Source organism: Carcharodon carcharias, chromosome 16 (assembly GCF_017639515.1).
Source record: "Carcharodon carcharias isolate sCarCar2 chromosome 16, sCarCar2.pri, whole genome shotgun sequence".
NCBI classification, from domain to species: Eukaryota; Metazoa; Chordata; class Chondrichthyes; order Lamniformes; family Lamnidae; genus Carcharodon; species Carcharodon carcharias.
Genome location: NC_054482.1, coordinates 79,602,885 through 79,625,832, shown reverse-complemented (window position 1 = coordinate 79,625,832; position 22,948 = coordinate 79,602,885). Strand labels below are relative to the sequence as shown.

At 48.3% G+C, this 22,948-nt stretch overlaps 1 protein-coding gene and 1 non-coding gene across 3 annotated transcripts in view; both read right to left on the bottom strand.

The window, feature by feature from the left end:
- The window catches only part of LOC121289096 (peroxiredoxin-1-like), a 73,249-nt gene that overhangs the window by 2,956 nt on the left and 47,345 nt on the right, over positions 1-22,948 (bottom strand). For both annotated transcript variants that reach the window (XM_041208131.1, XM_041208130.1), the window contains exon 5: positions 13,506-13,636. In XM_041208131.1, the coding sequence (XP_041064065.1) occupies positions 13,506-13,636 (131 nt within the window). The remainder of the gene's footprint in view (positions 1-13,505; positions 13,637-22,948) is intronic.
- LOC121289472 lies at positions 19,879-19,997 on the bottom strand. The gene has a single exon (XR_005945572.1). It is a non-coding gene; the product is annotated as a 5S ribosomal RNA (ribosomal RNA).

The window sequence follows — 22,948 nt, the reverse complement described above, 5'->3', positions numbered from 1 at the left end:
CTCTTTGCTCTCCTAATTGCTTTCTTAAGCTCCACCCTGCACTTTCAGTACTCCACTAATGCCTCTGCTGATTTGCTTCCCTTCTCCCTGCTAAAAGCCTCTTTTCCTTCTCATCGTATCCTGAATAGCTCTGGTCATCCATGGTTCTATGGGCTTCTTACTCCTTCCTATCAACCTAGAGGGAACATACTGAGCCTGCACCCTCCCCATTTCCTTTTTGAACCCCTCCCACTGCTCCTCTGTAGATTTCCCCACAAGTAGCTGTTCCCAGTCTATCTTGGCCAGATCCTGCCCTATTTTACTAAAATGCACTCTCCTCCAATCCAAAACATTTTTTTGCAGCTTGTCTATTTCTTTGTCCATAATAAGCTTATCCAAAGAATCCAAAGAAACAAACTGTAGTAATGATCAAAAAATGGTTCTTAAATGGCCCCAAAAAGATGAGCTAGCCAGTTTTACCATACTTAGCAGCTAAGCAGCAGTGCTTCAGGTTTTTCAGGCTCACAGTAATTAAATTCTGTTAATAACGCAATGTATTGGAATTTACCAGCCAGCAAGGACGTGCCCTCAAATACATAAAACAGAAGACACCAATGTGGCTTGCACCAGAACAGTACAAATCACCTGCTCCTATAAAGACGGAAAGCACAGGTAAAACAGAAATCCATTCTGCCACCTCTGTACCTGATTTTCTACCCCATCTATACGCAACATTATCTGCATCCCCATTATAAGGAAGATAATTTAAACCGCTTGTTCAATGAATGCTGGATAATTAATTGGCAACAAAAACACTAATAACCAGACATTTCTAGTTGTTCAAAAGTTGTCTCTAATTCTTTATTTAGCCTAATTTTGTAATCAAATCTATTATGCACTCGACTGATAAAGCATAATATTCATGTAATCAGACCTAAACTGGAAAAATCCAATTTGGTTACATAGTGAAAACTGAAGTACTAATGTGATGCCAGTTCAATGGCCAAAATTTTCTGTTTGGTGGGCAGGCAGAACAGGAGCGGACTTGGGTGGGCGCGGACCTAATCAGCAACCGTGATCGAGGCTGCACCACCATTTTGCACGGGTGGGTCAATTAAGGCCCACCCAGCATATTTCCAACTCCCATGGATAGCGGGAATGTGCGGGCTGCAGCGGGGGTGCACAGACTGCCAGGTCCAATGGCAACCTGGCAGGCTATTAAAAAGAAGGCCTGGAAGCCTCCTGTAGGCTGCTCACAATGGCCACCTGGAGATCCAACCACAGGGGGTCTGCTCAGCAGGGCACTCTGAAGGGAACGGCAGAGGAGCAGGGCAGGCTGCAGGGTCTGTCATAGCAGCAGGGCAGGCTGCAGGGGGCCAATGTGCCCCTCACTTTTCTGATGATTGCCTTGATGCCCTCCTCGAGGAGGTGGCAGCATGGCAGGAGGTGTTGATCCCCCAGTATGGGAGGAGGAGGCCCCCCACACATGACCAAATGTGCATGGGAGGAGGTGGCAGAGGTGGTGAGCTTCCTGCGACGTAATGTGGCGCACCTGGATCCAGTGACGTAAGCGTTCCAACGATTTGTTGCGCTCTGGAAGGGTGAGTGCCATGTTGGCATTGGGCATTTAACCCAGCAGTAGCCTTAGCCTTTGAGGGCACCCCCCCCCCCCCCACCCACCCCCCCACCCGACAAGTCTTATTGTTGTGACTGCATTGAATCATGTTGGGCATTTCTCATACATTGGGTGGGCAAGCAGATAGTGCCCATGCTTACATTAACCTGAGTGGTTCATGAGGAGATGAGTTCTCCCCCGCACCATGTGTTGCTCTTAGTTTCATATGACTAGTCTGGGGGCAACCTGCAGGAGATGCAGCTAGGGGCACACTGAGACCCCAACAGATGTCCTATTCATGGTGATGAGATTGTGGAAGGGGAGCCTCAAGGTCTTGCAGCCAAGAGACAACCACTGCCTTCGACACCGCACCGAGTTGCGCCTCCTTGCTATGGGAGCTAAGACTGTGTGTTTCCTAAGGTGATGGACGCAGAATGTGTCCAAGGTGGCCAGCCGGGGGGCAGGAGGGTTGAGAGCACGCATAATATCTTAGTGTGGCTTTTCAGCAGTGGTGTGGAGAGGAGGCACTGATATGGGCCACTGTGGTTGGGGTGCGGCATGCAGAGCCCATGTGCGGTTAGCCACAATGAATGGTCTTCTCTGTTTTGCAGGAGAAAAATGCTCACAATGCTTGTGAGCGTTCACGGACTGGAGGCGGCCAGGCCCAGCTGATGATTTTAAGCCAATTCGAGCAGGGGGCCCTGGAGCTTGAGAGGCGCCATGCGCGCAGGTCAACTGGTGTCGTTGAGGCTGGGGTGGAACAGCCAGGTATTTGAGGCCAACAATGACATCCGCTCTGTCTTCCCACCATCCATAGCACTGATGATTGTTTGAATCGTTATTGTCACAACATTGCTCATTCACAGGCTGATAGAGTCAGAGGTGTGGGTCATAGACAAAGGTCCCTCGGCCCTTCGAAGATGCATGTGTCAACCACCTTCCAAAGCCGCCTTATTCCATTTCTGACCACTATCCCCATGGTCTTGTATGCCATGGCATCGTAACTGCTACATCCAAAAACTTACTACATGTTAGGAGGGTTTCTGCGTCCACCACCCTTTCAGGCAGTGTGCCCCACATTACTGTGCGCAAAAGTTGCTCATCACCTCACCCGTCAATCTCAGGCCCCTTACCTTAAATCAATGTCACCTGGTTACTCAACCCTCCGCCAAGGGGAAAACTTCCTTTCTACCAACCCTATCTATGCCCCTCATAATGTTATAAAGTTCAATAGTGTCACCCCTCAATCTCCTCTGCTTCAGGGGAAATATCCCCAGTCTATGCTATGTCTCCTCATAACTCCAACTCTCCAGCCCAGCATGCATCCTGGTCAGCAACCTCTGCACTTTCTCCACTCCTTCCCATGAAGCGCATATCACCACAGCATGCAGAACTATAGCTGTGGCCTAGGCCACGTTTTCTGCACTTGCAACATGACCTCCCTGTTCCTAAATTCTATTCCTTGGCTAATAAAGGCAAATATGGCATTTATCTTCTTAAATGCCTTATGTACCTGTCCCGCTACCTTAACGGGCCTGTCGACATGCCCAGCAAGGTCCCTCTGATCCTCCTTACTTTCCACGGTCCTACCATTCCTCGTGGATTCCCATACTTTGTTTCTCCTGCCTAAGTGCATCACCTCACACTTATCCACATAACAATCCATTTGGAATTCCTTAGGCCATCTGACCAGCCCATCTGTATCCGCATGTAATGACTGGGTCTCCTCCGGACTATTTGCCACCCCATCAATATTCGTCTCCATACGTTCTGGAAGGTTGAGCACGTAATAAGCCAGGGGGAAAGGGATGAAGTGTGTCACTGTGTGCACGCTAACTTATCCACTGTCCTTGTTGTTAATTTCAGCATCATCAGAGACTGTCCGCCAGGAGCAATTGCAGATGCCCCCTCTCACACCTGAGGTACCTCAACTATCACCTGTGTCACATGATTTCTACGCGGCAGGCACCAGCGCAGACACTAGTACATCGGTGGGCATTGCTAGTGTCCCGGGGCACAGTGGAGAAGGCACTTCACAATCGCTGGAGGAGCTGACAGAGACAGAGAGTGCCGATGGTGCCAGCAGCTGGAGGACTGCAAGAGACCAGGTACATGCTGAGTCGGGGGGTGATGATGTGCCTCTGGAGTCATCTGCGACGCAGCAGCTGCAGGAAATGCGGCCAGGTGTGCAGGAGCATCTGGGAGTGTTGCATGAGACTATGCTTCGCTTGGTGTCCATGGTGGAGGAGTCCACGCAGAGCATCAGTGATGCAATGACCCTCATGGCAGAGCGTCATGCTTCCTCCATAGACAGAGTGGCAACTCCCGTGGAGAGGGGCTTTCAGGAGAACAAGCAGCTTCTCCCGGGGTTATGCTCGGACCTGCAAGCCCTCACAGCGCCAGTGGCCACAGCTGGTCATTGCCAATGTGGGAGATGGTGTGGGCTTCAAGCTTCCCAGCTCGTTGCCCATCCATCGACGGTGAGCAGGGAGGTCCGGTACAACCTCACGTCGGCGGAGCAGCTGCTTGTCGTATCCGTGGGCTCCACTCACAGCGCTCCTAATGAAGGCAACAGCTGCTCCGCCTCTTTCCCAGTGACTGCTTCATCAGGTGAGGCTGCGACGACTGGGGAAATGCCAGCTGTGGTCCTGGCAGATCCCTCCCAGGTGGGGCCAGCAAAGGCTCCACGGGCCAGAGGACGGCTGCCAAGGTCATCAAGGCTAACAGAACAGCAGAATCAGCAGGCTGTCTCAGAAGCCACTCTAAGCGATAGGGCAGCACCAAGACGTAGCATCTGTAAACATAAGTATAAAGCACCTAAGGCACACCACGGGTTTCTCACTGGTGCTTTTGTGTTGGCCCTAGATTAGGGAATTATTATTTGTTTATGGTTGAAAAACGTTTTGCTTTCATTTTGTGTGACCTTATGATGGAGAAAATTAAAACCAGATGTGTTCCATGTGTGAGGGTGGCTCCTTTGCTCTGCATTTGTATGTTTTACATACATTTCATGAGTGTTTGAGTGGATATTGAGGTTTATGTCCAAAGCCTTTATTTGCAGCTGATATAGTGGCAGATGTAGCACTTAAGTGGCGAGTATGGAAGCACCAGGCAAGGCTGGTCCTCCTGATCGATTTGTGTGGAGCTAGCTGAAGGTTCGTTGGATTGAAGGCTCCCTGGTATCCCTGCCTCCTTGGTGTAGTCCCGGGTCAGCGTTCAGCCCCTTATCATTGCCCTGTGCTTCCTCCTCCTCAGAATCAGTGCTGGACTCATCGTGTGCAGCTGTATCCACTACGTCAATGTCTTCATCGTCCACTGCGTCCCCCTTTCCAGCACAAGATGGTGGAGAGCGCAGGATGCAATTACTATCACCGGCACATGATCTGGGGGGTACTGGAGTGTGCCCCCTAAGCGGTCCAGACATCAGAAGCGCATCTTGAGAAGACCGATGGCTCTCTCCACCACAACCCTTGTGGAGGCATGGCTCCTATTGTACCGCTACTCAGCTTCTGTTCTTGGATGGCGGAGATGCATCATGAGCCACCTTCTGAGGGGCTAGCCCTTGTCACACAGCAGCCATCCATCAAGCCGAGCCAGAGCACTAAAGAACCACGGCACCTGGAAGCGTCTGGGGATGTAGGTGTTGTGGGAGCTGCCTGTGTACCTTGCACAGACTTGTAGAATCAGCATCCTGTGATCACACACTATCTGCACATTCATTGAATGGAATCCCTTCCTGTTGACGAAGGCACCAGGCTCACCTGCTGGCGCCTTGATGGCCACGTATGTGCAGTCTATTGCACCCTGGACATGGGGGAAGCCAGCAATGGCTCATTGTGTCTGGCTTGCCTGGTCCTAGCAGAAGTGGATGAAGGTCAATGCATGCCTGAACAGAGCATCTGTGACCTGCTTGACACAAGTATGGACAGCTGATTGGGAGACACCGCAAAGATCACCCACCTAGCCCTGGAAGGAGCCAGAGGCATAAAAGTTGAGGGCAACTGTGACCTTCAGCATGGGGTGTCCGCCCACACAGTTAGGAGAGATCTCAGGGCCAATCATCTAAAAGTTGTAGTGTACTGTCTCCCTTGACAGTCGGCGCCTCCTTCAGCATTGCATCTCAGTCATACTGAGATAGCTGCTTTGCTGCCTGTATACCCTGGCAGTAGGATAGTGGCGTCCTCTGTGGTCCCTTCCACCTTGGACTACCTCTTGGCCCTGCACCCCTTGTGCCTGCGCCTATAGTCCCAAAGGTGGCTCCCCTGGAGGCTGATTGTGCACTCCTGGCTTCCTCCTCATTCTAGTCCTCCCTTCCACCTCAGCGGAGCTGCCTCCAGTGGGCATGTCAGAACCCATACTCAGGCTAAAGGGAGGCCTCTGGAAAGCTGCAGGCCCGATAAAGATTACTGACTACAAAGTGCTGACCTGAAGGTTAGAAGTACACAGAAAGCTGTTGGAATTTGTTCTGAACTGCTACAGATCACACAGGCAAGTTTAAAAAACTTTCTGCAATAAATACTCACAGACCAGATTGACAACCCCACTGAGCCCTCTTATCCCATCCGTGGATGAGTTTTGTTAAAAAGTCTCTTACCCGCCTGCCCGTTGTGCCCATACACCGAGCCGAAGATTGCCTGGGCGGCTGAAAAGCGGCATCGATTGCCGATTTAAGGGCCTTAACTAGCCCGTTAATTAATGGCAAGCACGCATGGAACTTCATTGCGCTGCCCAGCGAAATATTCTGCCCAATGTATCAGTGCATTCCCCACATCTTATAGTGGGCACTTGTGGCCACAATGGACAGTAAATTGTGAGAGGTCATATCATTGTAAATACGGTGTATATTTTTTATAGTACTTTGAGCTAATCAACTGAAAAACATTCAAAGGGACGAATGAAATAAATCTTGTTAATTCTGATAGTATCAATCATCTTGTTTATTGCACTTAGGTGCAGTGTACAGGGCCAATGTCCTGGAAGAGTACAAAAGTTAACATCATGGAGAGAATTTTCAGCATATCGGGGTGGGCTGTGCGGGAGCGGGCGGGCACACAGCCAACTGCCGTCCGCGATCAGCTCTATGCCACCATTTTACGCGGGCAGGCCAATTAAGGTCCGCCCAGCGTGAATTGTGGCTCCCAAGGAAAGCGGGAGGGGGCAGGCAGCGGCTGGAGTCCAATGACTGCCGGGTCAAATGGCAACCCGGCGGTCTGTTTAAAAAACTGTATAGGCAACCTTCCAAAGAATGCCAACAATGGCGCACAGAAGGCTTCCCAAGAGCGCTCTCTGAGAGCAAGCCAGGCAGGAGGGCAGGTCAGTGGGGCATTGTGCCCTGAGATTCTCGAATGAGTGCCTCGCTGCCCTCCTAGACGAGATGGCAACATGGCGTGCGATCATAGTACCAAGGGACGGGAGGACGAAGCCTCACCACATGACGGAACGTGCCTGGGAAGAGGTGGCAGAAGGGGTCAGTTCACACACCTGGGTTCAGTGCCGCAAGTGGTTCAACGGTCTCTTGCAAACAGAAAGGGTGAGTACCGTGTTGGATCCCTTAGCACGGCAGTTAGGTTGCCCCCCTGCTCCCCATCCCAAACTCTGAATTTAGTTTTTGCATTGATTCATTCACAGCATGTGGCCTTCGCTGGGTAGGCCAGCTTTTATTGTCCATGCCTAGTTGCCCCTGAGAGAGTGGTGCTGAGCTGGATTCTGTATCCGCTGCATGTGATGCACTTACCCCCACAGTTTGTTTTGGGGGCAACCTCAAGGATCTGTACCTAGGCACAGTGCTGGAACGCTGAAACATTTCAAAGTCAGGAAGCTGAGTGACTTGGAAGAGAACTTCCAGGTGGCGGGGCAGCCATCCATCTGCTGCCCTTGTCCTTCTAGGTGTTAGTGCTTCCTTGCTTTGGAAGATCGTACAGTGTGAGTGGCAAATGTGATGGAGGCAGCATCTGGGCAAGGGGGCCAGCCCTGGCTTGGAGTGAGAGTATGGCGGCTCCAGAGTTATGAATCAGATGAGCTCTGCAATGTTTCATTCAAGTGGGGGTGGCAGGGCTGCAATGGGAATCCAGGTACAGGGTGGATTAATCAATGCTCCTCTCTCCTTTCAGGAGAAGACCGCACACAATAATGCAGAACGGATGTGGACAGGCGGAGGGCAGGCCCACCTACTCAGACTCACCGCTGTCCTTGGGAGCCACAATTCATGCTGGGCGGACCTTAATTGGCCCGCCCACGTAAAATGGTGGCATAGAGCCGATCGCGGACGGCAGTTGGCTGTGTGCCCGCCCGCTCCCGCACAGCCCACCCCGATATGCTGAAAATTCTCTCCATGATGTTAACTTTTGTACTCTTCCAGGACATTGGCCCTGTACACTGCACCTAAGTGCAATAAACAAGATGATTGATACTATCAGAATTAACAAGATTTATTTCATTCATCCCTTTGAATGTTTTTCAGTTGATTAGCTCAAAGTACTATAAAAAATATACACCGTATTTACAATGATATGACCTCTCACAATTTACTGTCCATTGTGGCCACAAGTGCCCACTATAAGATGTGGGGAATGCACTGATACATTGGGCAGAATATTTCGCTGGGCAGCGCAATGAAGTTCCATGCGTGCTTGCCATTAATTAACGGGCTAGTTAAGGCCCTTAAATCGGCAATCGATGCCGCTTTTCAGCCGCCCAGGTAATCTTCGGCTTGGTGTATGGGCACAACGGGTAAGGGAGGCTCTCGAGCTGGAGAGGCGCCATGCACCCAGTTCTATCGACAGCGGTGAGGTTGGGGTGCCAGGGGGAGGTAAAAGTGCTGTGCACTGAATTCACAATGTCTGTTGCAACTGTTCCGCTGTTGACTATTTATTGAATTCAGCCTCCAACATGGGTTTCCCGTTAATTATAGGAGGAGCGCATCCTAATCCTAATCCAGGGGGAGGGGGGGTGGTGCCAGAACATGCACATTAACAGCGTTACTACTTCAACTAATCAAATGTTCTTGTTCTTCCTTTCAACCTCACCGGAGCACGCCCGGACTGAGGAGACAGAGGGCCTGCCACTGACACCAGAGGGCCCTGAAGAGACATACGCACCGACGTCACACCATCTGAGCCAGACAGGCACCAGCACAGATACCAGCACCTCGGTGGGGATAAGATGGTCAGCTAGTGTCCCAGTGCACAGTGGTGAGGGCACTTCACACTCGCTTGAGGTGCAGGTGGAGACAGAGGGTGCCCATGGTGCTGGCTATCAGAGACTAGGAACATGCTCAGTCGGAGGCTGATGATGTGCCTCTGGAGTTGTCCCTCAGGCAGCAGATGCTGGATGTCCAGCAGGGTCTGCGGGAGGATCTGGCAGAGATACATGATGCAATGCGTGCCATGGTCTCTGTGATGGAGGAGTCCATGCAGAGCATCAGCAAAGCATTGACCCTCATGGCCGAATGCAATGCTTCCTCCACTCTCATGGAGAGGCTCCTCCAGAACAATCAGGGCTTCCTAGAGATGTGCTTAGACCTGCAAGCCCTCACAGTGGCACTGGCCTCAGGTGGTCAGTGTCAGTGCAGGAGATGAATTGGGGACCCAGTATCCCAGCTAGATGCCCATCCATCAATGGTGAGCAGGGAGGTCCGAAGTGACCTCATGTTGGCGCACGAGCTGCCTGTCATCTCTGCGGGCTCCTCTCAGGGCGCTCCAGATGAGGGCAGCAGCTCCTCCGCCCCTCTGTCAGTGACCGTGGCATCCGATGAGCCTGCAGCAACTGGGGAAATGCCAACCGTGCCACTGGCCGCTCCCGCCCAGGCAGAGCCATCATAAGCTCCAAAATCCATCTAGGCCAGCCGGACAGCAGAGTGAGCAGGCTGTCTCCAATGCCAGTGCTAGCAAGGGGGGAGCACCTGGACGTAACACCCAAAAACGTAAGCATAAAGCAGCTTAGGCACACCACGGGCTTATCACTGGTGGTTTTCTGTTGTCCCCGTATTAGTTGCTTCTTAGTGTGCAGCTCAACACCTCTAAATGAACATTCAGTACTGTTTTGTTGTATGAAATTATTAAATGTTTTAGTTCTGAACAAGGCTCATTACTTCTGCAGGTGTACGGGAACCCATGATGTTATGAGTGACTTGTTTGTCATTGAGCTTTATTGACAAGGCACGTAGTTAATGTTCTGAACTAGGCAGATGTTGCTCTCAGGTATTGAGTATGGAGCCTGTAGCCCTGGCACGTGTTGGAGGTCCATCTGTGGTGGGCTAGCCTCCCTGGAGGTTGCCAGGGTCAGCATCTATCCCTTCAGCGTTCTCCTGAGTGTGCTCATCCTCAGACTCACTACTGGACTCATCGTGTGCAACCAGAGCATCTGCATCGACATCTTCTTCCTCCACTGCATCCACCCTTTCCAGCGCCAAATTGTGGAGAGCGCAGCATGCAACCACCATCAGTGACACACGATCTGGGGGGTATTGCAGTGCACCCCCTGAACGGTCCAGGCATCGGAAGCGCATCTTGAGAAGACCAATGGTTATATCTACCACAACCCTTGTGGAAGCATGGCTCCTATTGTACCACCGGTCAGCCTCTGTTCTTGAATGTTGGAGGGGCCTCATGGGGCACCTTTTAAGGGGTTAGCCCTTGTCACCCAGCAGCCATCCATCCAGCCAGGCTGGAGCACTGAAGAACCTCAGCACCTGGGAGTGTCTCAGGATGTACACGTCATGGGAGCTGCCTGGGTACCATGCACAGACTTGCAGAATCTGCATCCTATGCTCACACACTATCTGCATGTTCATGGAGTGGAATCCCTTCCTATTGACAAAGGTGCCCGGCTCACCCGCTGGCGCCTTGATGGCCACATGTGTGCAGTCGATCACACCCCAGACGTGGGGGAACCCAGAAATCGCTGCGAAGCCTCTGGCTCGCTCCGCCTGGCTGGCATTGTCCGAGCAGTAGTGAATGAAAATCAAGTCAGAGCGTGTGCAACCACCTTGACACAACTGTGGACAGCTGACTGGGAGACTCCACAAAGATCACCCACCGGAAAGAGCCAGAGGCATAGAAGTTGAAGGCAGCCGTGACCTTTAACGCCACTGGCATGGGGTGTCCACCCACACTGTTGGAACTGATCTCAGGGCCTATCATCTGATAGATGGAGGTCATGGTCTCCCTTGAGAAACGGAACCTCCTTCAGCACTGCACCTCAGACATATTGAGGCAGTTGCATTGCCACCTGTAAACCCTGGCAGCAGGGATAGTGGCTTCTTCTGTGGCCCTTGCACTTCCTGTTGGTCCTGCACCCCTTGTGCCTGCACCTGTCCTCCCAAAGGTGGTTCCCCTGGAGGCATACGGACTCCTGGCCTCCTCTCCCTTCTGGCCCTCTCTTCCTCAGAGGAGGAGGTGCATCCAGTGGAGAGCACAACCCCCATTCCCAGGGTAAGGGAAGGCTGCCTGAAACCTGCAAGGCTCCAAGAATTATGTTTACATGAGAGTTCTGACCTGAAGCCTGTAATTCCTGTAAAAGCAGCTCTGAAAAGATTTGAAGTTCTCCTGTTCACACAAGCAAGTAGCAGTAAGTTTCTAAAGTAAATGACTAACAATAGCATTTGCGAGCCCATTCGCCCCTCTTATCCCGCCCATGGATGAAGTTTTTAAAAATGTGGCCTACCCACCTGCTGTTGCACCTGTGCGACGCTCTGAAAATCGCACGGGCTCTGAAAAATCGCAATGTATTAATGGCTCAAGGGCCTTTAGTGGTGCATTAGAGCTCAAAGCACAATTGCCCACCGAAACATCGCGATGGCGCACAGCGACGTTGGGATGCACACCCGACGTCATCACGCGTCATTTTACACATTGGGCCCACCCCTGCACACTGACATCAAAATTCTGCCTCATCATCTTGATGGTTAGTGCAATCAGTAACCATTAAGATGACAAAGCTTTCACCTCCCACATCTTATCCCTGGCCATATATTCAACATCACAACAGTGATAACCACCTGTTGATGCCCCACTGCCTGAAATATCCATCATGCTCAATGATATTGTTAACGTTAATAGCAGTGCCTTTGTAATTGAGCTCAATGGTAATGGTAAATGAGTTCTTGCTATTTGCTTGATATAAACAATTGCTTCCGATAAGTGTGGATGGTATAAAGAGTGCAGACTCTTGAATACAAAAACAACAAATCAATTGCCAATTATTATTAAAGTGATTTGCCTTATATTTAGCTAGAATAAAGTTAACTTTTCCAGGTGTTACAGGATAACAGTTCTGATTCTGCACTTCAGGCATATAAAGGAAAGACATTGTGAAAATTGTACACTACCAGGAATTAAATACTAGCATTCATTAGAGTGATTGCACATAACCAGTTCATATCCCAAGGCATATATAATAAGAAACACAGATTAAACAGGATTGATGGTAAACTTCTAGGGGTTTAAGTTACTGTCTTTACTAATTTTAATGAAAAAATAAATGAGTAGCTGACAGCTGTTAACTGGCTATTCACAATAAGGAGGCATAAGCAATGGAAATATGAACCCAAATTTCCTGCACCATACCACTGGGAAATCAGTATAATTTGGGGGGATGCAGGTAGGGGTTAGAAAGAAGACCATAAAATAGGAAGTCCATCAAAAATTCCACTCAAAGTTCAGTGGGTGGATTATGATCACATGCAAATGAGGGAAACAAATTGTGTGTCGTGTCTTAAAGCATGCTGAGTTCTAGAGGATGGTCAGAGGGTAGATGTGAATGGAAAGATGGTTTGGGGAGGGGGGAGGCAACATTAAATTTAAAATGGTCAGTTTTCTAATGCAATCAATTGCCACACAATTGACTACAATAGAGAAAACAGCATATTGGAGAACTGGACAGAAGAGCATTTTAACATACTGTGCAAGGCATGTTATGTATAACAAAATGAATGTTATTAATAAAATAACCCACCTCATTCAATGAAAATGACCAAGAATCTAGGCCTAGGTTTGACTGTGCTTGAGATATTCATGGATGCTAATGATTAATTGTTTGCATTGAAACCATTCTGGGTGGTGGGTGGACCCCAGCACCCACTGTTGTGGCAAGTGCTTGGTGAGGTCCAGAGCAGCAGCAAGTAGATGCAGAGGAACGAGGAACACTGTTCCTACAGGCACCTCTCCAGCAAAGTTCAAAAGATCTTAGCCAGCAAAAAGGTTCATCCCTTGCCGGGTTGTTATCATTCCCGGGTGCAGCTGTAGCCAATTATTAAATACAACCAACTCACATTTGTTAAAAAAGGTTTTTAAAGAATAAAGAGTTTTTCAACAAGTGTAAACAAACCAGAAGTGTAAACAAATCAAATTGATTAAGTATCATTCTTAAAATTGAAATGATGAAGTTAAAAAACATATTATTGCACAAAGAATTATCAGAACGCTATATTAAAACACCTACAGGGCAGACATTATAGACCCAATTTTAACTGAGGCAAGTTTAGGACCAACAGAGTGAGCACCGGACTCACCAGACAAAGCGTGGATTATTCTAATCCCCAGGCATCATTACCATACTCCAAGCCAGATTCCCACCCAAACTCAGATTCATAAGATAAAGCATGGGTCTACAGGATCTGCCTAAGGTGCCCAGCATTTCACAGAGCAAAGGTGATCTGAGGGGGATCAATTATAGCGGAATGCTGCCATTGATTTCCAATCATTAAAGATCTTTAAATCACCACCTGTAAAGGCTCAGTATGGGCTGGTGGCTTCCCTAATTGGAATGGCACCATGCTGCTTTGATATACCTACAACACTGCAGAAATAAAGCATTATACATAAACGTACACTTTGAAATTACCCAAATGCTGTATTTCCAAACATTTTTAATATATACATTAAAGATGCGAATGTTTAAAATGTCAGTTTACCTTCACCATGCTCATCTGTAAATTGGAATGCTTGAACCAGCCTCATGACCTCATCCACTGAACGCCCAACAGGCAGATCGTTGATCATGATCTGACGTAAGACACCAGTATTATCAATGATGTACAAACCTCTGGAGGAAAGAATTACTATATTTAAACACTATTTAATATCATCAAGTGTTAATGTATTTTTGGTGTTTGAGGAAAATCTTGTTTACCAGTTTATCAAATAATTATCATGATAAGTGTTTTCAAACTATACCAAAATCTTTTATTCAAGATAAACTATTTAAAGGATGGCAGTACGTTTACTCTTTTCTTTAAATATTGGTGGCAATTTCCTACAGTCACTAACACTAGAAAATACAGACTACAATGATTAAAAGATAAAACAAATTCACTATCATAGAATGCAGATGTTCACGATAGGAATGATAGAAAAAGGAGGAAAGATGATGTCATGGGATAGATTTTGCAATAGAGTACATTTTCCTATTATTGCAATTAGATATATTAGGCTGCATAGCCACACCAAATAGAGAAACTCAAGTACGACAGACTGCACCTGAAAGGGAGTCTGTTAATTTTTCATCTAGTAATTCAGTTTTATGTTTTAATTTCAGAATAATTATCAGGTTCAAACATAGTAAGAGTGGAGAACGTTTCTTCCATTTGTTTAATTGCGCTTTAATAGCCAAACTTTCTGTCCATTTAAATATACATCTGAAGAACTAATGATTGGCTATTAGAGTTAAATGTCTGATATAAACGGTTTTAATTTGTGTAGCTGCAAATTAAGTTTATTGGTGAACTCCTACCCTGTAGCTTGAGAAGCAAATTTTGTATATTAGTTGCCTTGCATTTTTGCTGTCATTATTGCCACCATGTGACTGTTGGATTATGGATTTACAATTTCTGCAGAGAGTTTGTACTGTATATCTAAATGGACAGAAAATTTGGTTGGCTGTGTTACAGCTTGCAATGCTTCCCTGAAGATGCTTCGCTCTGTGGTGTAAGAGTGGCCAAAGACAAAAAGGTCTAAAATTTTTTGTGTGACAAGGAATCATCTAATTATAGCACCTTTTATGTTCTGTGGTGAAATGCAATTACTTCTATGCGACTTCAAATAACTGAAATTATTTGAGTTCAAGTGGTTTATATTTCCATTTGTTTACCTTCTATTACCATTAAGACTGTGGACCAATGTATTTGTGTAAAATCACCATGTAAACTCAGCATTTCAGCAGTCAATGCAGTTAGTGCATGTAATATGGGATGAAGTCCAACTAACAACAGAACATAAACTTGTTGGATGATACATATGCAGAGTGAAGGAAAGGACTGTAGCAGTGCTTCGCAAACTATGTTCCAATATGACCCCATTTTAACTCACCACTACCTTCTCAAGGACAATTAGGGATGGGAATGACTGGTCTTGCCAGCGATGCTCACATCTCATGAACATATATATATATTTATATACAAAAAACTTAAAAATTAACGTTATCCCAGATACCAACAAAACAGCCTAAAGCATCATGGTAACATTTCATGGTTATTATCAAAGTCCATATATTGTACAACATATAATACATAACAAGAAAATCTGTACTTTGAGGCCAGAATTTTGTGTCCCATGGGCGGGTGTGCACTCAACCCGAATGGGCGTGAAATCGTGTGAAATGACGTCTGGTAAGTGATCCATAATCACGTACTCGCACAATATTTCACTCAGCGAGCACGCACAAAAGTTGGAAGAACATCCGCCGATAATTAAGTTAATTAATGGCCCAATTGTCAGCGATTTTTTGTGGCCTGTTCAACCTTACGGTTGGCGGATGGGCCAATTGGCCTGGAGGGCTTTACATTTTTGTTGAAACCTCATCTAAGGGCAGGATGAAATCTCCATTAGGATCTAAAATAAAAAGAAATATCTGGGGGACTGCCTTTTTTAATTAGGTACGCTTTCAGGTGCTTGTTTGTGCTGCGTGGTCATTTTTTGCAGCATTTTTGTGCTTTCTTTTATTATTTGGCGGTCTGGAACTCCCTGAGGCATCTGTTTGCCTTCAGGGCACTCACTGGAAGCGCTCACCAGCACCCGTGGTGATGTTGATGCCCGCCATCTTCCCACCCCCATAGACAGTGCTGAGCCTTTCTCCGGGTGCGTTTCACTCACCGTTAATTAGCCAGCCAGCATAAGATCACGGTCGGGGGCCGATCGCAAGTGGAAGCACATTTCGCATCTGCTTCCAGGTCCATCGATCACGCTCGTTCAACGAGGAATAAATTCAGGCCTTACAGTACTTTGTAAAAATGTTAATATTTTATATATTTATGTAAGGTTTCAGTCACTCTCCATATTCCCTTGTGAAAGAAGACTCGGTGAAGACACTCTCCCCCCACCAGCCTCCCCCCCTACATACTCGTGTCCTTCCTCTCCACTTAATCCCCCGTTCAAGTGCTCCCAATCTCACTCAGGCCCCTACTGAATCATGCCCTCCCTCCAAAAGTAGAAAGAAGCAGGTCTCAAACCCCAGGATCCTAGAAGCACCCCAACCCTGCTCTTGAAGGCACTTTGAGTTGTAGTTGCCTGTTGTTTCCTCTTCAGCTTGCGAAATGATACCTCTGGGAAAACCACAACCCAAGCTCTACATTACTCATGAAAACAAGCCCCAACATTTAAAAGGCAGGAACTGAAATTATAAGGGTGATTTTGATAACTCAATTAATAATGGAGAACTATAACATACAATTCACCAAGTTAAAAATCTTATTTCCCCTACATTTTTTTAAACTCAGACTTCAAGATGGTGACCAAAAGAATTTTGAAATATATTTACAGCAATTTAAATGGTAACTAAAATGAGTGTCATTGTTTTGATTCATATTTTTGAACTTGTAATTTATGCTTTTCATTCCTTCTTCCTACTTGTTCATTCATTATGTTTTCCAGCCCCACGCTCAATCTCCTCCCTGGCCCTGCTCTCAGCCAGACCCCTCCACCCACTCTCACCCCAGTCCAGCAACATGGACTCCCACAACAGATGTGGCACTAGGTAGACAACCCAGTGCAGGAACGGCTCTGCAGGCTGCACATGGAAGCAGCAGCTATTGGGGGCATGGACTCTGCATCTCCCAATTACAGAAAGTCAGTCAGAATATGTCAGATTCAAAAGAGAGAAGCGAAATTAAAGAGAGGAGAGAAATTAAAATGGCAGAATTTGGTTTTCCAAAAACCAGAATTCCGCCAAACAGTGGAAATTTCTCATCTTTGTCTTTGTATTCAGTATTGCTTTATGTCTAAGCGCAAAATAAAAACATCTTTGTTGCATATGTATTTTCAGTAGACATTCAACAATGCATCCTAAATAACTTGTAACAAAAATTCATGAATATGGTGTGAGGAAACATACAAGCGTGGATAATTAATGGACAGCAAACCGGTGAATGGATGTTGCTCACATTTGCAAAATGTTAGAACTAATGTACTCCAGGACTCAATAGATATGTCTACTTTTTTTCTCAATATAAACGTTATTTTAATTTGGGCATAGGAAGTACAATAATGATAATTTATTGTTGACTCAAGTGGACATTTAATCGCTGAACAGTACTATTAAAGACTTCTGGACAAAGACAGGTTATCCATCCAGTGACATAACAACATAGCGGCTCCCTCTTACTCAAAATGACCATGCCAAGATCGCCACATCAGTGAGAACATTCACACTATGGGCGGAATCTTCCATTCTGAAGTGTAAGTTGGGGGAAGGAGCAAAAATGAGAGTGATTTCCGCTCAGGGGCGGAATGGCTGGCTCCCTGCAATTTCACACTGCTCAGCTCATTACATGTGCATGCAAGGAGCAGGACAAATCTTGCAGTGGGGGCAGGTAGGAAGTCACCATCCCCACCCTTACATTACAGAATTGAAGGTCCAGGTGCCATAAGGGCTTCCGGACAGCCATTCACTCACTGCAAGCCAGCAGCATCAGTCTGGCTGTCGTTCCAGATGGGGAGACCAACTGCAGATACAAGAATGTCGCAGACAACCTGTGGCCCCAACAGTTCAGTGATGCCTCCCTGAAGGTTCTCCTACAGGCTGTTCAGGAAAGGCAGGGGGTCCTGATTCCCAGGAGAGGTCCTCCCTTGTGACCAAGGTGGCCTGGACAGGGGTCACAGTGGAAGGTAGTGCCTATAGTTCCACTCCAGAACCAGCAGGCAGTGAAGAAAAAGAATGAAAGATCTGCTGCGCTCCACCAGGATAAGTGGCACCATCTACTCACTTCAGAGTGACACACATAAGATCATCAGGCAATGTATGTGTGCGAGTACAGAGGGATAAAAACAGAAAATGCTGGAAAAACTCAGCAGGTCTGGCAGCGTTTGTGGAGAGAGAAACAGAGTTAACGTTTTGAGTCCGTATGCCTTAAGGATCATGTCCTTATCCCACCCATGGCACCACTCACCACCCACACATGCCAGGGTCCTTCTCATCTGGCCCAGCAGGCGTCCTGCTTATGCTCACTCCATCTGTATTCATGCAGGATAAGCTGGCAGACGACAAAAGGGAGAGGTCGCAGACTGGTGGAGGGATACCCAACACAATTTGAAAATAGTCATCAAGCTAGCTGGCGATGATCTGGACCCTTCCTGTGCTGACATTAAGGTCATCAGTGCTCAACCAAGTGAGGATCCAGTGGTGGAACATCCGTCAGACAACCATGCTGTGAGTGAGTTCCCCTGTTCCACAGTCCTCTGCCATGCACTAGTTATCTCTCTTTGCTTTCGCAGGCACATCTGGGAAACAGCCGAGGGGGTCTACAAGACAGGTCCTTGACCCAAGCTCCGAGGACACCCATAAGAAGAATCTGATGACACCCTAATTGAAGAGCTGTCACAGCACTCACCCACATTCTTCACCAGTGCAGTGACACACGCCTTAGTGGGACCTAGTTCTAGAGTAGCCTCGGGGTCACAATCTCATGAGCACATCGCAGTGTCTGATCCACAGCAGGCGGCGGCAGGGGCTTCCCAGATTTCCAGCACTCGGAGGGCTGCTGGAGGTCAGAAATCTGCTGTCCAAGTCAGATGAGGAGCCTCTGGGCTTGGTGATATCTCAGTTGCTGGAGCAGCAATGTCAAGATTGGGAACATCAGGAAGGGATGTCCACTAGACTCCTCAGATTGAAAGGCACAATTGAGGAGTCCGTCAGCCTTCAGTCTGAGGTGATAGTGCTGGCATGCCAATGCACCGAGGTCAACACTGATATGATGGCAGGCGCCATGGAGACCTTGGTCCAGGATATCGGTCCTGCACTGCTGCACAGGCTGAACTCCATTGCTGATGCCATAATTAGCCTCCAACAATGTCAACGCAAGTGGGGCGCGGGGCAGCTCGATCTCACTCCAGCTTCGCCTTCTCCTCAAGGAGTCAGCCAGGGGCATTTGGGCACCCATATAGGGAGGAAGACCAGCAGCTTGACCACCCCAGGGCCATCCACCCAGGTGACTCTGAGAATGTCCGGCCAATCCAGATCTCCTCTTCCTGTGACCCCCACGGCTCCCGATCAACAGGCCAAGTAGGGTGCAGCTGGCCCACATCAGGACACTCAAAGCAGGCCAGGGCCCTCAAGGGCTCAGCCTCCAGACAATGCCCACCATGGTCATCACAGACAGGGCATAGCAGTCAGGAGGCTGCCTCCACCTCCACTGTGGTTGTCAGGGGAGCACCATGTAGCAGCAGGGTTAGAAAAGTTAAGATGGTGTAACTCTTTTGAGTCAACCAATTAAAACTAAATCAACAAAATAGGGGATAAAGCAAACACAGCTCCTAAGTCAGGTCAGCTGTAAAACTAAGGACAAAGTTTAAAGGAAACTTACAAACTTTAAACCAAAATGTGATTAAATGGGTCGATAAAACACCCCAGTTCCCGCGGTGCCCACCAGGCACGGAAGGCCTAGAGAGTGCCGGCAGACACAGCATGCTCCCTCTCCAGGGACACCCGGCCGCGAACGTAGCCGCGAAAGAGGGCCAAACAATCGGGCTGGAGTTAAGATGGTGTAACTCTTTTGAAGTTAAAACAATTAAACTAAATTAACAAAATAAGGGATAAATCAAGCACAGCCCCTAAGTCAGGTCAGCTGTAAAACCAAGGACAAAGTTTAAAGGAAACATACAAACATTAAACCAAAATGTGATTAAAGGGGTCAATAAAACACCCCAGTCCCCACAGTGCCCACCGAGCTCGGAAGGCCTCAAGAGTGCCGGCAGACACCGTGTGCTCCCTCTCCAGGGACATCCGGCCACGAACGTAGCCGCGGAAAAGGGCCAAACAATCGGGCGGAAGTTAAGATGGTGTATCTCTTTTGGAGAAGCCTACTGCACCTGGTATTCCCAGGCAGTCTCCCATCCAAGTACTAACCAGGCCTGAGTCTGCTTAGCTTCCAAGATCAGACGAGATCGGGCGTTTTCAGACTAGTATGGTCGTAGGCCTTTTTTTCCCACACACACTGGGCACAGGTGCTAATCACTTCTATTTAATGTTTATTATTGTAAATAAACTCCCAAAAATGTCTCCTTGCCTATGGCTCCTTGTTATGATGAGCAGTGTTCATGTCACTCAGATCTGCACAAGATAAAGACGGGTGTCTCAGTCCAGGGTCTCTTACCTGTGCAGTGTGTAACCTTCAGGCCAAAGTGATGGTCCAGCTTCACACTCACTGGACATATTAGTGATGCCAGCACCTCAATGGTGCTTGTCATTGCTGTCAGAATGTCATGGGCAGGCAACTTGGATTTCCATCATTCTGTATGCTCTCAGCACCTTTGCGGTGGGGCTAACCTATCTCTTTGGCATCTGTAACTGGCGATGCTGTGCTCCTGAAGGGGTCAGGTGCTGAAGACAAATGATCAGGTACATTTAAAGTTTCTCAGCTGTGTCTCCATGATATGACCCTGATCACAGAGCTCAAGCAAGCTGCCCTCAGCCAGACATTCACAGAGGCAATGTGAAGATCTATGGAATGTCCTCACTGCATGTCGTCATCAACCTCCTGGAATCTACCGACTATTAGGGTCGCCGCGGTGTTTCCATGACATAAGCCTGAGCACAAAGGGTATGTGTGCTGTCATACAGGAGGCAAATGTTCACAGATGCAAGGTGAAGATGTCAGGATTGTCCTCACTGCATCTCGTCATCATCCCTCACGAATCTTGTGGCTATGAAGGCCTCCTGAGAGCACCTGCCTCTTCTGGCCAGTGCAATGGCCTTATTGCCGGCATCCTCGCCTTCGAGGACCTTATCTCCATCACCCTGTTCACGTTCCTCATCGGAGGTGACGTGCAGCTGTTTCTTCTCCCCCTTGGCCAGGTCCTCCCCCAGTTACAGCGCCAGGTTGCATAGTGTGCGGCAAACAATGATGACACCCTCAGAGGACTGCACTGCAATGCTCCACTGGACCTGTTGAGGCACCGGATCTTCAATTTCAAAATGCCTTTTATTTGCTCTGCCAAAGTCCAGGTCATAGCATGAGTCTATACCGTCGCTCTGCTGCAATCTGAGGCCGCCGTACGGGCATTATCAGCCACACCCTGTGGGTAGCCCTTGTCCCCAAGGAGCCAACCCTGTAGCCTGTGTGGACCCCGAAAGATGTCAGGGATCTGAGACCTACTAAGGATGTAGGAGTCGTGGATGCTCCCTAGGAATCATGCGCAGACCTGTAGGACGCCTTTGTGGTGGTCGCATACCAGCTGAACATTTAACGAGTGGAAGCCCTTGCGGTTGACATGGTTGACTGCTTGTTGCCATAGCCATTTAAGTGCTATGAGAGTGCAGTTGATGGCACCCTGCACCAATGGAAAACCAGAGATCGGCACAAATCCCAGCACTCTTGCTTCCTGGCTTTCCTGATCCCGCGCGAAATACACAAAGTTCTGAGCCTTCATGAAGACATTGTCGGGAACCTCCTGGATACACTTGTGCGTGGAGGCTTGTGTGATCCCGTGCAGGTCACCTGTGGAGCCCTGGAAGGAGCCACTGGCATAAAAATTGAGCGCCGTGGTCACTTTCACGGCCACTGGCAGTGGATGCTCTCCATATCCCCATGACACCAAATCCTGCAGCAGTTTCTTAGACATACACAGTCTTCAGCGACACTGTTTCTCAGTCATCTGCAGGAATGACAAGCGCCATCTGTAGTCCCTGGGTCTAGTGAAATGCATATTAGTGATGGCTCTCAGTGGATCTTCAGCTGCATGCGCAGGAGGCCCTGCCACCCCTTCATCTTGAGGAAGGTGCTCCTCCCTTTGCCGAGCCAGGTGCCTCTGCTGCACTCTTCTTCCTTCTTCTATGGTCTCTGTAAGCTATGAGGCTTATCGCTAAATCAGCAGGCTCCACGATCCTGATGTTCTCCTCCTGCAGGATCAGGGAGACGCATAGGTTAGCATAGTTGTCCTAAGAATCCCTCTTGGTTAAGTCTGAAGGCCCCTTCATGCATGGAGAGTGCTGGCCACCACTTGGATGGCCAGTGTGTAGTGTGCTCATTGGTTATGCGAAGCCCCATCCAACTCCGCCCCACTCCACTTAACCAATTGACGGCAGCATCAGCCACTGAACTGCAGGCTGTGCTCTCGGCTCAGGCATTCTAACTGCACTGCAAGGCTGTGCTGTTAGCTTGAGCCATGATGGATAGTGGTCCAAACCTTAATAAAGACATTGCAAGGGACTGTGTGCGCCTTCACTAGAGACGTCATGGCTACCTTTCGCAAAGGGGATTCTACAACTTGCCCAGTCATTAATTTTTCTGCTGCCCCCTAAAACACCCATTAATTTGCAGTCTGCGCCCAAGGGGTGAAACGTTCTGGAGCATTTGGTGGTACTTTCATGCTTTTGTGTTGCTTGAATGAGCAAATAAGCTTCAGAGGCTCAACTTCAAGCATGTCAATGGAGCTGCAGTTGAATAGTCTCAGCTGGGGAAGAATGCTCGCTTTTGACAAGCTTTTCCAAGTGCGTAGCCAATTCCCACACTCCCCCTCCCAATGGCATGTGCTTGCGTCCTTCCTTCAGTCTGTGCTGCCTTGCCCCCCCACCCCTCCCGGTCTGACCCACATTGAAGCCCTTGCCCCAGCATTGCACTGAAAGCCAGCCTCGAAAAAACGACTTGCTTGTGCCCCCTGTGAATGCCAGGAGCCTCTTCCTTGATGTCCCATGGGTGATGCTCGCCAGCACTGCACAACGTTGTGTGCACTCACCTCCGAGTTCCTCTCGAAGTTCAGGTTGCTAGTGCACACATTTTAAAGGCAGTCATGAAGCACACTATTCTGAAGTCACGCCGACTTGGGTGGTCAATTTGACGAGGGGAGTGATTCCAGCAAGCAGGACTTATAATGAGATGCTAAAGCATTGAAATTAAGTTCCCAACATGTGGCGGCGGGAAATGCGGCC